Source organism: Littorina saxatilis, linkage group LG15 (genome assembly GCF_037325665.1).
Source record: "Littorina saxatilis isolate snail1 linkage group LG15, US_GU_Lsax_2.0, whole genome shotgun sequence".
Classification (NCBI taxonomy): domain Eukaryota; kingdom Metazoa; phylum Mollusca; class Gastropoda; order Littorinimorpha; family Littorinidae; genus Littorina; species Littorina saxatilis.
The window spans coordinates 30056860-30075773 of record NC_090259.1 but is presented as its reverse complement, the minus strand read 5'-3'; the positions used below and the strand labels follow the sequence as shown (position 1 = coordinate 30075773).

The following is an 18914-nucleotide window of genomic DNA, read 5'->3' as shown; positions in this document are numbered from 1 at the left end:
GGTGGCTTAAAAATAATTAATGAATTTGGTCATTAAAAATCGAAAACTTGTCATTACAATTTTTTTTAAACGATCCAACAACAATTTCATCTTATTCTTCGTCATTTTCTGATTCCAAAAAACATATACATATGTTATATTTGGATTACAAACAAGCTCTGAAGATTAAAAATATGAAAATTATGATTAAAATTAATTGTCCGAAATCGATTTAGAAACAATTTCATCTGATTCCTTGTCGTTCCCTGATTCCAAAAACATATAGATATGATATGTTTGAATTAAAAACAAACTCAGTACGCTAAAAAGAATAGAGGTACAGAAAAGCGTGTTATCCTACTCAGCGCGACCATTACCGCACTTTTCTGGCTTGTCGATTTCACTGCCTTTGCCCCGAGCGGTGGACTGACAAAACTACGAGTCTTGGTGAAAAAATGCAGTGCGTTCAGTTTCATTCTGTGAGTTCAACAGCTTGACTAAATGTTTTAACATAGAGGGGGAATCGAGACGAGGGTCGTGGTGTGTGTGTGTGTGTGTGTGTGTGTGTGTGTGTGTGTGTGTGTGTGTGTGTGTGTGTGTGTGTGTGTGTGTGTGTGTGTCTGTGTGTGTCTGTGTGTGTCTGTGTGTGTGTCTGTGTGTGTGTGTAGAGCGATTCAGAGTAAACTACTGGACTGATCTTTGTGAAATTTTACATGAGAGTTTCTGTGTATGATATCCCCAGACCTTTTTTTCCATTTTTGGATAAATGTCTTTGATGACGTCATATCCGGCTTTTTGTACAAGTTGAGGCGGCACTGTCACGCCCTCATTAATTTTTCAATCAAATTGATTGAAATTTTGGCCAAGCAATCTTCGACAAAGGCCAGACTTTGGTATTGCATTTCAGCTTGGTGGCTTAAAAATTAATTAATGACTTAGGTCATTAAAAATCTGAAAATTGTAATTAAAATGATTTTTTGATAAAACGATCCAACATTACGTTCATCTTACTCTTCATCATTTTCTGATTCCAACAACATATAAATATGTTATATTTGGATTAAAAAAAGCTCTGAAAATTAAAAATATAAAAATTATGATTAAAATAGAATTTCCGAAATCGATTTAAAAACAATTCCATCGTATTCCTTGTTGGTTCCTGATTCCAAAAACATATAGATATAGTATGTTTGGATTAAAAACACGCTCAGAAAATTAAAACGAAGGGAGGTACAGACAAGCATAGCAACCACTACCGCGCTAAACAGGATCGTCAATTTCACTGCCTTTTGCACGAGCGGCGGACAACGGTCATTGTGAAAAAATGCAGTGCGTTCAGTTTGATTCTGTGAGTTCCACAGCTTGACTAAATGTAGTAATTTCGCCTTACGCGACTTGTTCCACTATAGGAAAGGATCTGTGCTCTCTGTGATTCCACAGTCTATTTCTGCTGGACTAGGGACGGACGGGCAGACAGACAGACAGACAGACAGACAGACTCACGGAATGGGGTCTTCGAGCTGCTGCACGAGAACACCATACACAGCGACATGCCCCGCGGTCTGGTTCCACTCTCTCTTTCTCTCCCGAATGGTGTCTTTTGCCCAGATAGATGAGCACAGGGTATTGGGAAAATCCGCATTTAGCCACACTGTAGTGTTAGGCGTCTGCAGGTAAAATAAGGACAAACATAGCAGAAAAATCTCTAGTGGAACGTCTTTGTTTTAACCACCGGATCTTGTATCAGAGCGCCGGTGTGACGATGACATCTTTCCCCGTGGTCATATTTCGATTCTCGGCCTCGTTGATCTTGTATAAACTCCACACTGAACAACAAAACAAAACTTCGATAGTACTGATGAACGACCTTGGGTACCTTACAATCGTTGGGCCAAATTTGTCCAACCAATTTTGTGTATTTAACTCAGAAATTTGATTCATTCTAAAATGTTTCCCTTCTTATTCAAGGGACGTAACCACTCGGTACACATTTTTGAAGAAATCGATTTTGGGGGTGAAATCTATTAAATTTCACCACCAATTTTCTTCACATACACGAAACTGACATGCTTTTCTTCCTTAAATAATTTCACTTCTTAATTTTTCCAGGAAACATTTCAGTCGTGAGTATAATATCGAGGGGGAAATATGACCACGGGGAAAATATGTAATCGTTACACCGGTCGATTGAAGTATCCTACTCCTTTATATTTACTTTAGTTCTATATATTACTGCTATAATACACAATTGTAACTCTACACTAAGAACAAAGAATAGACTGTATATCACGTGCCGTCATTCCATTTTTCCATTCCCCCCTGAAAAAGGCAGTTACATGCCGAAATATTGATAAAAAAAAAGTACCTAAACTGGTTATTGGTGTGTGTGTGTTTTTTTTTCTTATTATTTAAGAATAGATAAAAATAAAAAAAATATCCCCCAAATACCAGTATGACTTGGAATAATAGGCCGTGAAAAGTAAATATTCGCCGTAATGGTTTGAGGTTTACTGGCCGATGTGAATGCGTGATATAATTATTGTGTAAAAAATTCCATCTCACACGGCAGAAATTAATATGTAAAGCGCTTAGAGAACGTCAAGCGCTATATAAATCTCCCATATAAATAAATAAAATAAAGAACTTTCACTTAGAACCCCGCAACAACACCCCCCCACCCCCCCCCCCCCCCCCCCCCCCCACCCCCTCTGGATCCAGCCTTGAGCATAAACGTGCAATACCGAGCAACACTATAACCGTAAACTCTGGTCAGCTCTGAGGCAAACCAAATACCCGCAATTTTGCGGATTAGCACAAATAAGACCAGAAAAATTATTTAAAAAAGGTTATAGTTCATGTGATTGTGAAGTGCACTTGTTAAGTACTGTAACGGGTAATACAGTTTCACGGGATCCTGATTTGGCCTATATGGTCCGCTGGACCCAAAAAGCAACAACTAACTAACTAACTAACTAACTAACTAACTAACTAACTAACTAACCTATATAGTTTCACCAAGATGGCGGTGTTCATGCACCATGGATCTTTCGCCATAAGGGGTTGAATTCAATTCAAACAAAATCTTCAAAAAGTTTTGGAATTCTGGGTAGGGAAATCCTTTTGTGAAATGACGTCAGCATCTTTCGGCGATAGGTCAATGGATTTCGGAGCTGGACTGCCAACACAATGTCGGTCACAGTGGCGGATTTAGAGAGAGAGAGAGAGAGAGAGAGAGAGAGAGAGAGAGAGAGAGAGAGAGAGAGAGAGAGAGAGAGAGAGAGAGAGAGAGAGAGAGAGAGAGAGAGAGATGATTAAATGACAGTTTCTGAGCTCAGGTGGCCCTAATTTGCAGCATTTTGCTTCCTTGAAAAAACAAAATTCCCGGGGGGGGGGGGGGATGCCCCCGGACCTACCTAGCATGTTCGTGCGCTTGGCGCCCTCAATTCAGGCGCTTCGCGCCTTCAAGTTTGTGCAAAAAAGTTTGGGTGGGCCGTGCAAAAAAGTTTGGGTGGACCCCCCCTTCCTTAAGATCCTGGATCCGCCCTCGGGTCACATTTGAAATGAATGCTACTTCAGTTTGCTTTCCAAACTGATATGAAGTGAACGGGAGCACAGGGTCCTGCAGTTATCAACTTAACTTACCTCGAACAGTGAGATCAATGGAACGTAGAGTACCCAAATACGAAATGAGGATCTCGGATGTCGATACTGACACATGCTCGAGAACCCACGTGTAATATTCGAAGACAAAATAATGTTTTTGAGCCTGGGCCACAGTGTGCCCGGATAGCTCAGATGAAAGTTTGCATGAAAGCGAGATCGTTACCTTGGGCGGTCAAGGGTTCTAATCTCTTAGCGGTCAAGAATATTTTACAATTTTGTGTAGTAATGTATCCTTTTTTAATTTCCAACTCGTAATTCTTGTATTGTATTCATTTCAATTCAATGCAAAGGTTTGACGGATGTATTGAAGATCGAATTTATGAAAGGGTTGCATAATTATCGAGTACTTCTTAGGAACGCCGTCGCGATATAACCTTCGTGGTTGAAAACGACGTTAAACACCAAATAAACAAATCTTATGAACGATTTTCCAGAATTACTCTTTCTATCTTTAGTAATATCTGCTTTTGGGGAAATCCCAATTGGCGATTGTATCGCCGGGTGTCAACTGTAATGGTAAGGCCTGGCGCTCACCTACACTGAGCACAAAAAGTTAAGGATATTTTGTCAGTGGTATAGCCCAGATGTTAAACAGCAGTGTTTGGGTCAGAAAGATACGTGTATTTTTAAAGATCAGTCTTTTTTCTGCTCAAAAATGTGTTTCCTGGATCTGAGCAATATTTGGGTATGACGTCAAGGTCCGTAACCGCGCCTACCCTCAAAAATGGCGTTTTTCGACGGCATGATTCACTTTCAACCGTCAAAACCGTGACTTAAACTGAATGATATTTTACATTTTTTACATCAAAAAGTGTATTTGGTGTCTTACCTAACAGTTCATACACATTTCGTTCAAATCCGCCGCGCAGTTAGGCTGATCTAGCGTGTAAAAGAGAGCGACCACAATCCTGAAATACGGCACTAAATCCTGGGTTTTTGTGGTGTTTTTGCAGGGTAGCTGCAGTTGATATGCAATGAATCTAACACTACAAACAGCAGCCTCTCCAAATTTCACAGAACATTGACCAAGACCCTTATCTGTATACGTTCCAGTACTTAGAACAAACAGAACCCGAGAAGGGACGTTGTAACGGTTTTCCGTTAAAAATGTGTAAACGTTTGTAACGTCACAGAAACAAATAAATTATGACATGCACGCAACTTTGTATACTTCAGCAGGACAGACGACTCACTGCAGATTATCCCAGCCCGCTACACGTTGCGTGAAAGGAAAACAGGCCAAGTACTCGTCATAATCCCTATCGCAGCAGCAATAATATGCAGTGCGTCGTCTGTGCCGCTGAAACTGCGTAGGTATATTCTGCCCTTAAAGGTGGTATGCTACTTCTAGTTTAATGCACTTCTGCCTTCATACATACCGCAAGGACCAGTCCGGATAGCCGTGTCTGAACGGTTTGTGTCGTGTCGATAGGTGTGAAGGTGACGGTGACGTTATGCGAGGGTATGGTCAGTTTTGCCCTGTTAGTCACGGATTCATAGATAGTGTCCACAAAGGATTGAGCTGTCCCGATTAATGTCCATGCTGAAGTTTTGGAATTCTGAAGAGAAACAAAATAGCATCACTAACATGTTAAAAATGTATAATCCAGATCGTTAGAACTGTAAAATTTCGAGAAGTAGAACATTTTGGAATTATGGGAAAGAGAGAGAAATAACAATTGCGGCAAAAAGAATGTTCAGACTAGCTTTCAATTTTAAGTCTCAGAGAAAAAAATAAGTTCTTGAATTTTGAAAAAAAAATAACATCAGTAGCAAAACAAAACAAAAAGTAAAATATAAGAAAGTTGTGGAATTCCTCTGAAAATAACAATTGACATCACTGGTGAAAAATATTTTTTGGTTAGTTGTATAGGATTCTAATAGGGAAAGGAAAGTTGTGGAATTCAGAAAACTGAAATAACATCACCCGTGAAAAGTATTTTCCAATAAAAACATGTTGAATTCTGAGATTAAAAGACAAGCTGTGGACTTCTGAAAGAAAATGGCATCACTAGTGAAAAAAGCATTCCTGTTAGGTGTACATAATTCTTAGAGAAAATTGTTCCTAATTAGACAAATTTCCAAGCTAAATCAAGTGGGCTGGTCAGCCTTTTGTCTCTACGGACGGTAAGTTATGAAATCCAGTAATGAAATATGATTTAATAAGCTCACTGAAGCAAAGCTCGAGGTATTACGCTAAAAGATGACACGCCTACTCCCCCCTCCCCCCCCCCCCCCCCCGCCCCCCCCCCCCACCCCCACGAATGAACAATTACGAAAGAAAGAAAGAAAGAAATAGAGAAAGAAAGAAAGAAAGAAAAAAAGAAAGAAAAAAAGAAACAAGGAAAAAAGAAAGAAAGAAAGAAAGAATGAAAGAATGAATGAAAGAAAAAAAAGAAAGAAAGAAAGAAAGAAAGAAAAAAAGAAAGAAAGAAAGAAAGAATCAAACAAACAAACAAACAAACAAACAAACAAACAAAAATAGAAAGAAAAATAGAAAGAAAGAAAGAAACAAAGAAAGAACGAAAAGAAAGAAAAGAAAAGAAAAGAATAAGAATTAAACATAACAGCTAAACGTTCTTACCACCTTAGCCTTAGTAATAGCATCACTGCTTATGTAATAAACAGTTTGCCTCGTTTTCGAGGTAGGGTTGCTAGGGTCAGCCCCCGTTACTATGGAAACGATGACCTTGGCCGCTATGACGAAATACTGACCACCGACAGGTTCCGGAGAATTTACCACTGATACCATAACCTGAAAAACATAGTTACTGTAGCTGTCAATGTGTTGTGGCACATCATGACATTGAATGTATCTTATTTCTTGTCATGTACGTAAAACATCTGGGACAAATGGGCAAAGCAACGCCCCCCTCCCCCTCCCCCCCATCCTTTTACCTCAACTGGGAACAAAAAAAATGCAATGTTAAAGGCAATTTGGACACACGGAAGTGAATGCACGTTCAACCGGACTCGGACAAATAGCTCCTCAATCATTAAATGTTAGCAATATAAACAATAACAACCCGTTAATATCCGTTAATATGTTATATTAAAATGGAGTTTTTCTTTGACACACCCAGCCTGCCTGTAAACGATTATAACTTGAACATTTCATACGAATTATTAAGATATTCAATAATAAAAATAAAAACAATTAAAATAAAATTGCACGTGTCAGAGTCGCAAACGAGTTGCGCCCCCCTCGGTCGGTATTCGAATTTTTTTTGGGGGGCCGACATTTTTTTTCTCTTCAAGACAGACAGTCGCGTTCCTTAATAAAAATGGTGGATCCTTAGAGACTTGTCCGGCTTTTACTAAACGTACCTTGCAGTGTTTGTTGACATCTGAATCTTTGCGGACATAAAAGTGAGTTGCCCAGTACATGCACGGTATTGGTACAGGGCTTAGCTCTCCGGCGAACGTCTTCAGATGCGGATCTCCGACCAACTCACAGAATGCTTGGTCTACGGTGCCACAAAGAAACACCAGCATTGATTCATGTTATTTCAGCGGTAGACCGGCACGGTTGGCCTAGTGGTAATAGTCCAGGCATCTTAGCCACTTTAGTGAAGGGAACGTTGAAGTGACAATGACTAGGTTTAAAATGTCCCTTATCAGAAAGTTCAACCTCAGTCCTTTGATGTTTATTAAACACATTTTCATATAAAGTTGGCGCTTCATATGGAAAAGTGGCTTTGAAATTGACCCTAATCCTTCTTTGGGCTCTGTAAATGTCGTTTGGGGCTATGGTTGTAAAACGGTATCTACTGGTCACCCCAATGTATAAACTGAAAACTCTTTCTGCACCAGAACACGCAGAAAGGATTGTATCTGCCTGATGTCTGATGCTTTTCAAAATCCCCAACCACTAACACCTTCAAAACGGACATTAACTGACACTGTTGTTTTTCCCTATATAATCCTTACTATTTTTCCGAGACGTCGTCCTGTTGTGTATTTAGCTTGCCACAACCTCATACATGGTCCTAAAAGTTAAAGTTGAAGAAAATACTAAAGATAAATGAACAAGCTGACGCAGTGTCATTCGCACCGTGAATCCCCCCATGGGAACATACTAAAGTCTGGTTCCAAATAGGCTCAATTTCCTTCTATTTCTTTGTATTTCTGCCTCGTAGGGGTAGGGGTGTTCAAACCAAAGGCACCTTTAAACCAAAATTCAAATCACACATCTTACAATACTAAGACACTCAGCAGTGAAAGGGTGTCTGCTGGTAAAAAATTCCAAACAATCCTAAAAGTACTTCACTACTAAACGTGCTTTTAAAAAGAGCCGTTATTTTTCCCTCTATAATCAGTATTGTGTTTTCTGCGAACATGTAGTCTATTTAGATGGTTGTCATGTGCACATGAGTTGCTAAAGCGTTTTCAGTTGGGCATATGTCGAAAAGCAAAGAATTAGCCCTTTGAAAACCATCAGAACTGTCACACAAAAATAACATTTACCTATCTCACCAACTGACCAAACATAGGGCTTTTCCTTATGTATTATGTATTGTCGTGTTTTTTGTAGCATACTTGTGAAAACAGCCACCACTGTTGTAAATGATACTTTAAAGAGCATTATTTCATTTTTACAGTTGAAGGACAACCTGGACTGCCGTATATTACAGCTGTTTTACAATCAGCCAACATTTTCTTAACAAACGTATGTTAAGAACAACTCCCATAGTGAAATTGAAGGAAAACAAAGTGAAAATCCCCCTGCCATAGAGGAGCTAAAGAATCAACAATTAAACGACTGCATGGATAGCTTGATGCACGAATGCATTGCGGACATGTTTGTCTCCAACCAAGAGAAAGTTCCAAAAAATCCCTTTTGTGCTTCTTATTATACAGTGACGTCAAAGACAGCCTTTTCTGCTGTTCATACATTCAGGGGTTATGGTTACACTAAACGACGTAGTTGTAGCCATACTGCCATCCAGATTTATTTTTTCCTTGCGAGCAGTCACAGGGTGTTTGTGCTGTCTGCCAACCGTTAGATGACCCCGCCCAAGTCTGTTAAGGGACCGTTTGACCGTTATAGAACGCGTCTTTTTGATTTTTTGGCACAGTTGGAAACGGTTGATTTTTATCCCTACCATTGTTTCCAAACATTATATAGGAATGTTTTGTGAACAACGGATAATAGCCGCTACTCGCATGTGTAGCAAAAGTGAGCGTACATACTCACCCTGGTCGTCCAGCCGTTGTCCGTTGCCCGTCTTTATCTGTCTGTCCTGAACATTACCTTTGGATTTTTCTCGAACGCTATGAAGTGAAGAAACACCAAATGTTGCAAAATGTTGTATGACCCCAAGAGCTCAAAAAAGATACTTGAGAACCTTGACCTTACCTTAAGGTCAAGGTCACAGGGAGAATGAATGTGGTCTAAAAACTGCAAAATTTCACATTGTGCCAGTTTTCTGGAAAACAAATTAAAAACAGCGGGCTTAGTTTTGTATGGTATACAAGAAAAAGAAAGCCTTATCTTCTGATACCATTTTGGTTGACCTCGCTTCAATGTCAAGGTCAGAGGAGCCCTTCAAAGTTGAATTGTAGACATATTTTGATGTGAGCTTGCCCCTTTAACTTTACTATGGACGATATCTCTTACAAACTTAAACACTGAGTGGGGAGTTTGTTAGAATTTCATAGTGAGCCACATCTGGTCACATATCGTTAGGGTCAAGGTCACATTGACCCCTATGAAAAATGTGACCAAGCCGGGTAAAGAAATCCATGTGTCTTGGTAAAAAATCTTAACAAAGCAAAGCCCATGCGACTCTCATGCTTGACCTTTGTCTTAAAGTGACCTTGACCTTCAGGTGACCTTGAAGGTGAAGGTCTAACAACTGAAGCTGGCAAGGACATTGTACACTATTAGAACTGGTTTACAGATTTTTCCTACCAAATTACACATGACCTTTGGCCAAGGTCAAGATCATCAAAGGTCACACATCACAAGGCTATCAATTCAAGACATAGGAAGCATAAACATACTTATTGGCACTTTCTACAAAGAGACATTGTCACTTTTAGTGATTCAATTGCCCGTTTCAGTCACATTTCATAAGGGGCAAAGTGACCTTGACCTTGATGATATGTGACTAAATGTGGCTCAATATCAGTATATAACATGTGCCCCACACAATTATGAAGTTTGAAAGATTTGTTTCATAGTTCAGGGTCAAGGTCACTTCAAAACATGTATACAATTCAACTTTGAAGGACTCCTGTGACCATGACATTGAAGCGAGGTCAACCAAAATGGTATCAGAAGATAAGGCTTTCTTTTTCTTGTATACCATACAAAACTAAGCCCGTTGTTTTTAATTTGTTTTCCAGAAAACTGGCACAATGTGAAATTTTGCAGTTTTTAGACCACATTCATTCTCCCTGTGACCTTGACCTTAAGGTAAGGTCAAGGTTCTCAAGTATCTTTTTTGAGCTCTTGGGGTCATACAACATTTTGCAACATTTGGTGTTTCTTCACTTCATAGCGTTCGAGAAAAATCCAAAGGTAATGATTTGTACAGACAGATGAAGACGGGCAACGGACAACGGCTGTACGACCAGGGTGAGTATGTACGCTCACTTTCACACCGTATAGAGTAGGCTAAGGCAAAATCGGTCAAGATTCACTTCCGGGAGCACGCACGGGCAGACGCTTGGTAAGTTTTTTCCTGTTTTCTCAAAGTAAACCCCGTTTTACACCCTGTGCTGCACCCGAGCGTTTGTAGACAGATGTCAGGTAACGTCTGCTATAATTTTATGATGGCTGATGCTGTATTTGTGGCAAAAACTTGCAATAAAATCGTCAGTCGGGAGCTAAAGTCCGGATGCGGACCAGATTTGGATGGCTACGGTCAAGATTGTTTACTTTTTAGGACCATTTTCGTCTGTTTTCTCGTTATATTTTGCACTCTGGCATATTCACGCATTAAACCCAACGCTCTTCTCACTTTTTGCATCAATAGAAAATCTATGTCCGCTTTAGATCTCCGTACTTGGGCATCAGCATTCACTTTATTCATTGAAGGCTAAAGTCCATCTCATTTCAGCCCAGAACAGCTAAAGGGCTAAAGTCCAGAACAAAAAGATAAAGAAGTCTTTGTGTTTGATTTATGCGTGCTATAAGCCCAGTTTGATTGGTGTGCAATGTATGACATACTCTTGAGAAAACACAGCAATGTTTTTGCATTGTAGGGGATGGGATTCAGCCCTTTCATTTGTCTGGATAGTTCAAATGTTTAACATTGTGCGAGGTTTTGCTTTTTGCAGATGGCTGATTTATCAGTACTTACTTTAGACAGCATCCTCGACTGTTCCGGAAATTGTGCCAGGAACGGTCGAGGAAGCTGTCAGTGTGCCGGCGGAGACTGACCAGACTGACCAGGAGCCGGGAGAACCGAAACATACATCCACCCCACACAAGGCGCATTTGTGTGGGGGCTGTGGGCGTCAGTACAAAACTGCCAGCAACCTCCACAAGCACGCCAAGATGGCACATGGGTCTGGGGATGGGCCAACGTTTGAATGTGAACAGTGTGGAAAAGGCTACATGGAACGTGTGTACTTCGAGGCGCACTCCAACAGGCACAAGAAAATTGCACCCCATACATGCCCAACACCAACATGTGGCAAAACATTCAAGAACATGGTGTGCTTGAAACGACACATGAAAGTCTGTGGTGTCAAGGAACCACCATCATTCCAGTGCACGGATTGTGCTAAAACCTTCCCCCGCAAGACTTACTTGACACAGCATATGAACAGTCATAATGACCTGCCTCAGCACCGCTGCCTCACCTGCCTCAAAAGATTTAAAGGCACAGTAAGCCTCCCGTAAACCATCACAGAGCTCCCCGAGCGTCTACATATTGTACAAGCATACTGCCATTTGAACGCTCACCGAACGGGAACATCCTGGCTGCTTTCTGTCGAGCGTGAGAAATTTTCAAAGAATTTATTTTCGTGGACTTGGCCTCAACAGCAATGGCGCCTCGTTTTGGTGCTGGACGGCTGTTATGAATACCGGAATTCACGCCCAGACAGTAAGCCTCCCCTAAACCATCACAGATACTGTCAGGCTTTTACACACAGTACAAACACCCTTCCATTTGAACGCTCACCAAACGGGAACATCCTAGGTGCCCCCCGTAAAGAGCGAGCAATTTTTAAAGAATTAATTTTGCAGATTGTCTCGAACACTTTTTGGACCCATCCTGAACTCAGGTCAAACATGAGTTACTTCCCTTCGGGTCTCATTCTATCGATGCAAACTGGCGATAGCCGTGAATCGATGATTATCAAAATGTTTTTGGACCGTGGTGCGTTTTTGCGCTAGACCTAACTTTTAAAATCTAAATAATAAATTGACAGCTTGTTACTCAAACATTCTTTAATCATAAAAGAATTCTTTTTTTATCAAGACAAGATCAGTACAATTCGAAGTTGTGAAAGTTTGAAAAAAGAAAAGCCCGGAAGCAGGGTCACGCAAGGGTCGTAGCAGACGACGCCGGTTTATCAGTGCATATCGCCGTTCCTCTCAACAGTCAAAAGCCATCGCTAGAGTTCTTGTGAACCACAGCCGTTTGTTTCGTGCATAAAAACGTGCTATTGTAAATAGTCGCATTCAAATAACTAACTGACGACTACATTGTGAAAAAGGGAAACTGGATCACACGGGTTCGATGGCTCAGGGGTAAGATAAACCACGCAAAAATAAATTCTTTGAAAATTGTTCGCTCTTCACGGAGGGCACCTAGGATGTTCTCAATCGGTGAGTGTTTAAATGAAAGGGTGTTTGTACTGTGTGTAAAAGCCTGACCGTATCTGTGATGGTTTACGGGAGGCTTACTGTGCCTTTAAACACCAGTCGTCTCTTCACAGGCACTCAAAGAAATGTAAAAAATGAGCTAGCGGTGACTTCACTGGCAAAGGTGGACAGCACTTTCATTGTCCCATGAACAAAAATAATTTGTTGATGGATTATTTTTTGTTTATTTTTGACATTTTGTCTCCTTTTTGAAGTAACTCAATAAGTTACAAACAGAATAAATGTTCGTTACCGTTATTGTTATTGTATTTTTGTGTCTGTTTTTAAGTCACAAACAGAAAAATAACATTTTCGTTGCAGTTATTATTCTCACGACAAGAGCCGTGAGTATATGCGATTGATTTCTATCCGCCTCTAGGCGTAACTTGATACGCCAATACAGCGTGACATGCACTCCCTCAAAGCACATGTATGCTCACAGGCCTCGACAACAAGAAGGGTGAAGGGGAGGGGGTGGGGTGCTTCTGGGTTTAGTATACCTGAAGGTGTGACACACGGAATGTTTAGTCAGTCTCCTCACCCCCGGAAGTTGTTCACGTAATCGTCACATCTCAATGCGCATGCGTTTACAACTCCCGGGGGTGAGGAGACTGACTAAACATTCCGTGTGTCACACCTTCAGGTATACTAAAACCAGAAGCACCCCACCCCCTCCGCCCTCCACCCTTCTTGTTGTCGAGGCCTGTGAGCATACATAAATGCGCTTTATAAATGCTATTAATTCTTCTTCTTTTTCTTCTTCTTCTTCTTCTTCTTCTTCTTCTTATGATTATATTAGTAGTAGTAGTAGTAGTAGTAGTAGTAGTAGTAGTAGTAGTAGTAGTAGTAGTAGTAGTAGTAGTAGTATTACTACAATGCAAAGACATTGCTGTGTTTTCTCAAGAGTATGTCATACATTGCACATCAATCAAACTGGGCTTATAGCATGCATAAATCAAACACAAAGACGTCTTTCTCTTTTTGTTCTGGACTTTAGCCCTTTAGCTGTTCTGGGCTGAAATGAGATGGACTTTAGCCTTCAATACATAGTGCAATGAATAAAGTGAATGCTGATGCCCAAGTACGGAGATCTAAAGCAGACATAGATTTTCTATTGATGCAAAAAGCGAGAAGAGTGTTGGGTTTAATGCGTGAATATGCCAGAGTGCAAAATATAACGAGAAAACAGACGAAAATGGTCCTAAAAAGTAAACAATCTTGACCGTAGCCATCCAAATCTGGTCCGCATCCGGACTTTAGCTCCCGACTGACGGTTTCATTGCAAGTTTTTGCCACAAATACAGCATCAGCCATCATAAAATTATAGCAGACGTTACCTGACATCTGTCTACAAACGCTCGGGTGCAGCACAGGGTGTAAAACGGGGTTTACTTTGAGAAAACAGGAAAAAACTTACCAAGCGTCTGCCCGTGCGTGCTCCCGGAAGTGAATCTTGACCGATTTTGCCTTAGCCTACTCTATACGGTGTGCTTTTGCTACACATGCGAGTAGCGGCTATTATCCGTTGTTCACAAAACATTCCTATATAATGTTTGGAAACAATGGTAGGGATAAAAATCAACCGTTTCCAAATGTGCTAAAAAATCAAAAAGACGCGTTCTATAACGGTCAAACGGTCCCTTAACAGACTTGGGCGGGGTCGTCTGACGGTTGGCAGACAGCACAAACACCCTGTGACTGCTCGCAAGGAAAAAATAAATCTGGATGGCAGTATGGCTACAACTACGTCGTTTAGTGTAACCATAACCCCTGAATGTATGAACAGCAGAAAAGGCTGTCTTTGACGTCACTGTATAATAAGAAGCACAAAAGGGATTTTTTGGAACTTTCTCTCGGTTGGAGACAAACATGTCCGCAATGCATTCGTGCATCAAGCTATCCATGCAGTCGTTTATTGTTGATTCTTTAGCTCCTCTATGGCAGGGGGGTTTTCACTTTGTTTTCCTTCAATTTCACTATGGGAGTTGTTCTTAACATACGTTTGTTAAGAAAATGTTGGCTGATTGTAAAACAGCTGTAATATACGGCAGTCCAGGTTGTCCTTCAACTGTAAAAATGAAATAATGCTCTTTAAAGTATCATTTACAACAGTGGTGGCTGTTTTCACAAGTATGCTACAAAAAACACGACAATACATAATACATAAGGAAAAGCCCTATGTTTGGTCAGTTGGTGAGATAGGTAAATGTTATTTTTGTGTGACAGTTCTGATGGTTTTCAAAGGGCTAATTCTTTGCTTTTCGACATATGCCCAACTGAAAACGCTTTAGCAACTCATGTGCACATGACAACCATCTAAATAGACTACATGTTCGCAGAAAACACAATACTGATTATAGAGGGAAAAATAACGGCTCTTTTTAAAAGCACGTTTAGTAGTGAAGTACTTTTAGGATTGTTTGGAATTTTTTACCAGCAGACACCCTTTCACTGCTGAGTGTCTTAGTATTGTAAGATGTGTGATTTGAATTTTGGTTTAAAGGTGCCTTTGGTTTGAACACCCCTACCCCTACGAGGCAGAAATACAAAGAAATAGAAGGAAATTGAGCCTATTTGGAACCAGACTTTAGTATGTTCCCATGGGGGGATTCACGGTGCGAATGACACTGCGTCAGCTTGTTCATTTATCTTTAGTATTTTCTTCAACTTTAACTTTTAGGACCATGTATGAGGTTGTGGCAAGCTAAATACACAACACGACGACGTCTCGGAAAAATAGTAAGGATTATATAGGGAAAAACAACAGTGTCAGTTAATGTCCGTTTTGAAGGTGTTAGTGGTTGGGGATTTTGAAAAGCATCAGACATCAGGCAGATACAATCCTTTCTGCGTGTTCTGGTGCAGAAAGAGTTTTCAGTTTATACATTGGGGTGACCAGTAGATACCGTTTTACAACCATAGCCCCAAACGACATTTACAGAGCCCAAAGAAGGATTAGGGTCAATTTCAAAGCCACTTTTCCATATGAAGCGCCAACTTTATATGAAAATGTGTTTAATAAACATCAAAGGACTGAGGTTGAACTTTCTGATAAGGGACATTTTAAACCTAGTCATTGTCACTTCAACGTTGTTCTCTAATATGCTTGGACTATAAGGCGTCCGCCCCGTGATCGGGAGGTCGTGGGTTCGAACCCCGGCCGGGTCATACCTAAGACTTTAAAATTGGCAATCTAGTGGCTGCTCCGCCTGGCGTCTGGCATTATGGGGTTAGTGCTAGGACTGGTTGGTCCGGTGTCAGAATAATGTGACTGGGTGAGACATGAAGCCTGTGCTGCGACTTCTGTCTTGTGTGTGGCGCACGTTATATGTCAAAGCAGCACCGCCCTGATATGGCCCTTCGTGGTCGGCTGGGCGTTAAGCAAACAAACAAACAAATTCCAGCGGTTCTCAATAAAAAGTGTTCTAGTAAAGAAACAATACGTTTTTAGAACCTTTTTAATTCACCTGTCAGGATATGCTTACTGTAGCCCAAAGTTAACTTCGCGAAGAATTCACTAAAAAATCTGTTTCAAAGCTTTGTGCGGCGAGCTTCGTGAATAACGGTCATGTCAGACACACAACACAAAACAGTGTTTACTTTCAAAACAAACACAAAACAGCGTGTTTCCCGTGTGACATCCCCCAAAACGCGTATCAGAAAACACTGTTTCGTGTTTTCGCATTGTGTAAACTGAAAACACGTTTTGGTAGTCAGCCAATGAACGCGGACGATCAACTCACGTGAGTGCGTGAGATAGTGAGTAATTTAGTTAACATTGAAATAGGCTGTGAGTGAGTGAGTGAGTGAGTGAGTGAGAGAGTGAGTTAGTTATTGAGTTAGTTAGTTACTTAATTAACAATCAAATAGGCAGTTGGTTAGTGAGTTCTTTGCATACGCACTTCCTGGGACACACAACAAATACGGATCTCCTATGCTTCCTTCCGGACATGCGCATCCCTTTTGAGCGCAGCTGGCTTCCGGTGCACATATACGATGATGCGGGCTTGTATTACAAGGAGTTTGCGCCACTGCACACAATCGCAAGAATTGAAAATCGAAATTCGCAATTAAGTTCAGGAATTAACAAAAGTATCACCTTCACGCTAAGGCCAAATAAAAATATATGTTGGTTTAGGGTAACCCTATTTTCTTCCCGCTGACCCTAACACTTTTTTTTTCATTTCTCAAACAAAAACAAACTGGGCACATTTTGCGAACAATACCGAGATTAAGAGAAGTAGCCTCCTTTAAAATCGACTTAATTTTTTTGGTAAATATATATTTTTTTTTAAAGGCGACCTGAATGAATGTCACAATGGTCACTCTTCTTTCACTAAGTGACGTCACTTGCAGGGAAGCCGAGCAATTATGGATTATATCACACGGCGTTGGTGTTCTCATTAATGCTAAACCCGTATTGGCTGGTGTGTAACGTACTGGTCTTATTTGGCTCAGGGCGACATGGGAACATTGAGCTACAAGCTGTATGTAGCGTTGTTTTCGCTGCCATGTTTGAAATGACATTTTCTGTACAGACAGTCCTCAGTTCTTCAAAAAACAATACAGACAAAATTAAATCATTCAATCTTGTCATTTCTGTATGGCATGCGTTTGAACAAGTTTTCCTTAACCTTTTTTGAAGAGTACATGTCCAAATATTGGGAAACCAAGTCTAGAACGATGTTCCAGCGATACTCACGTGCAATCCCTGTCATTCCCAGCGCCAAGTACACAAAGCAGACGGCCACCATGTTTTGACAGTCTCTAGATAGCCGTCTGCAACACGTGACATTTGGTCAGTCCTTTCACACAGTGGGCTATGTTTGTTAAAGGAATACTATATCCCCCTCCCCCCCCCCCCCCCCCCACTGTAGCAGAAGGGGTCCAAGTAGACCAAAAGTGGGTGCATTCTCTGTAGGTGCATCCGGGGTGCATTTCCTGTAGGAAAAATTCTTGTTTAGATGTTAATACGTAACCACACTTTGTATAAGCTTAGCTTGTTGTGTGGTGCCAAATGTTTCTGTTGTTCTGTGTATATATGCCACCCCATGTTTTGGGAATAAAATCTTGTTCAACCAATCTCGCGTATATTAACTTATGGCTTATTTTACCCTTACGCCCTTGTTTAGTGGGGCACTGAGGGGCCCGCCTCGCAAGCCTCGACCCCGTAAGTGTCCCACTAAACAAAGAGAGTCTCTCGGGATTCCCAATGTGAGTTGAAAATAGAATATTGTGTAAACTCTATCATTTTCGCATTACGCGACTTGTTTTTTTTAATTGTGTGACAGGCGAGGCTACCGCTCCTTTCACAGCAGACTCTGCACCCGAGTTGTTGACCTTTAAGTCAACACCTCTGGATTGTGGAATTCTGTTTGTGAAGGGGTCTGGTGGTTTCCGATTGTCTGTATGTTCATGGAAACCTTCGGGTTTGCATAACAGTTTTTATAGGGCTAAGAAATTAGCCCTAACATTTTCAATCCTGTTTGATTGCACTTCGCCTCCCGAGGTGATCGTAGAGTTTCGGCACTCGGTTACATCTGGCGCTTGCGAGCAGGGATGGGACTCGGCATGATATGTTCAGGTCATGGCATAATATGACCACTGAACATTTTCGTGCTGTTCCCATTCTGCGAACTTGGGATGGACAGTGGTCCCCCGTTTCGGAACTTCGGGACGGAGTTCATTCAAACGGGGGCGATTGTGACAGGGGAGGCTACCGCTCCTTTCACAGCAGACTCTGCACCCGAGTTGTTGGCCTTTAAGTCAACACCTCTGGATTGTGGAATTCTGTTTGTGATGGGGTCTGGTGGTTTCCGATTGTCTGTATGTTCATGGAAACCTTCGGGTTTGCATAACAGTTTTTATAGGGCTAAGAAATTAGCCCTAACATTTTCAATCCTGTTTGATTGCACTTCGCCTCCCGAGGTGATCGTAGTGTTTCGGCACTCGGTTACAATTGTTTAATTTTTTTGTCTGTTTTGCTTTGTTTGCTTGTTTGCTTGTTTGTCAAATGGCGGCCGTACGAAACATCAATCCGAGTTCTCTGAGATTTCCGAAGTGATCAACACCACACACATACAACTGTTAACAGATAACTATACTTTTTTTTTTTTTTTTTACTTACCTGAAGTGCGCTGAATGCAGACTGGCGGACTGCCTGCCAACTTTCACACCTCCGCTGTGAGGAAGAGACAGACAGATAGAAGTGACAGTAGCACCTTCAAACACTTTTACACCTTAAATAGATGTGCATCTCTCTCGTCGCACGCCGTGCAGGTGTTAAAAATCATATGCCTCGTTTGATGTGTTCGTTGATGTGAACTGTTGCTGATTCGAAGTGACAATTCCGTTTTCTCAGACAAATCGGTTTTCGCCGCCATCCCTTGTGTGTGTGTGTGTGTGTGTGTGTGTGTGTGTGTGTGTGTGTGTGTGTGTGTGTGTGTGT

General features: G+C 41.1%; 1 protein-coding gene across 1 annotated transcript; it reads right to left on the bottom strand.

Annotated features, from left to right (window-relative positions):
• Positions 1 to 1482: 1482 nt before the first annotated feature.
• Positions 1483 to 18669, bottom strand: LOC138949047 (uncharacterized; the record flags this gene model as incomplete). Its single annotated transcript, XM_070320776.1, is given in 6 exon segments — positions 1483 to 1646; positions 5022 to 5201; positions 6227 to 6397; positions 6970 to 7109; positions 17169 to 17245; positions 18594 to 18669. Coding segments are annotated over 5 exon segments (707 nt in total), but the record flags the coding sequence as incomplete, so codon positions are not given.
• Positions 18670 to 18914: the final 245 nt, after the last annotated feature.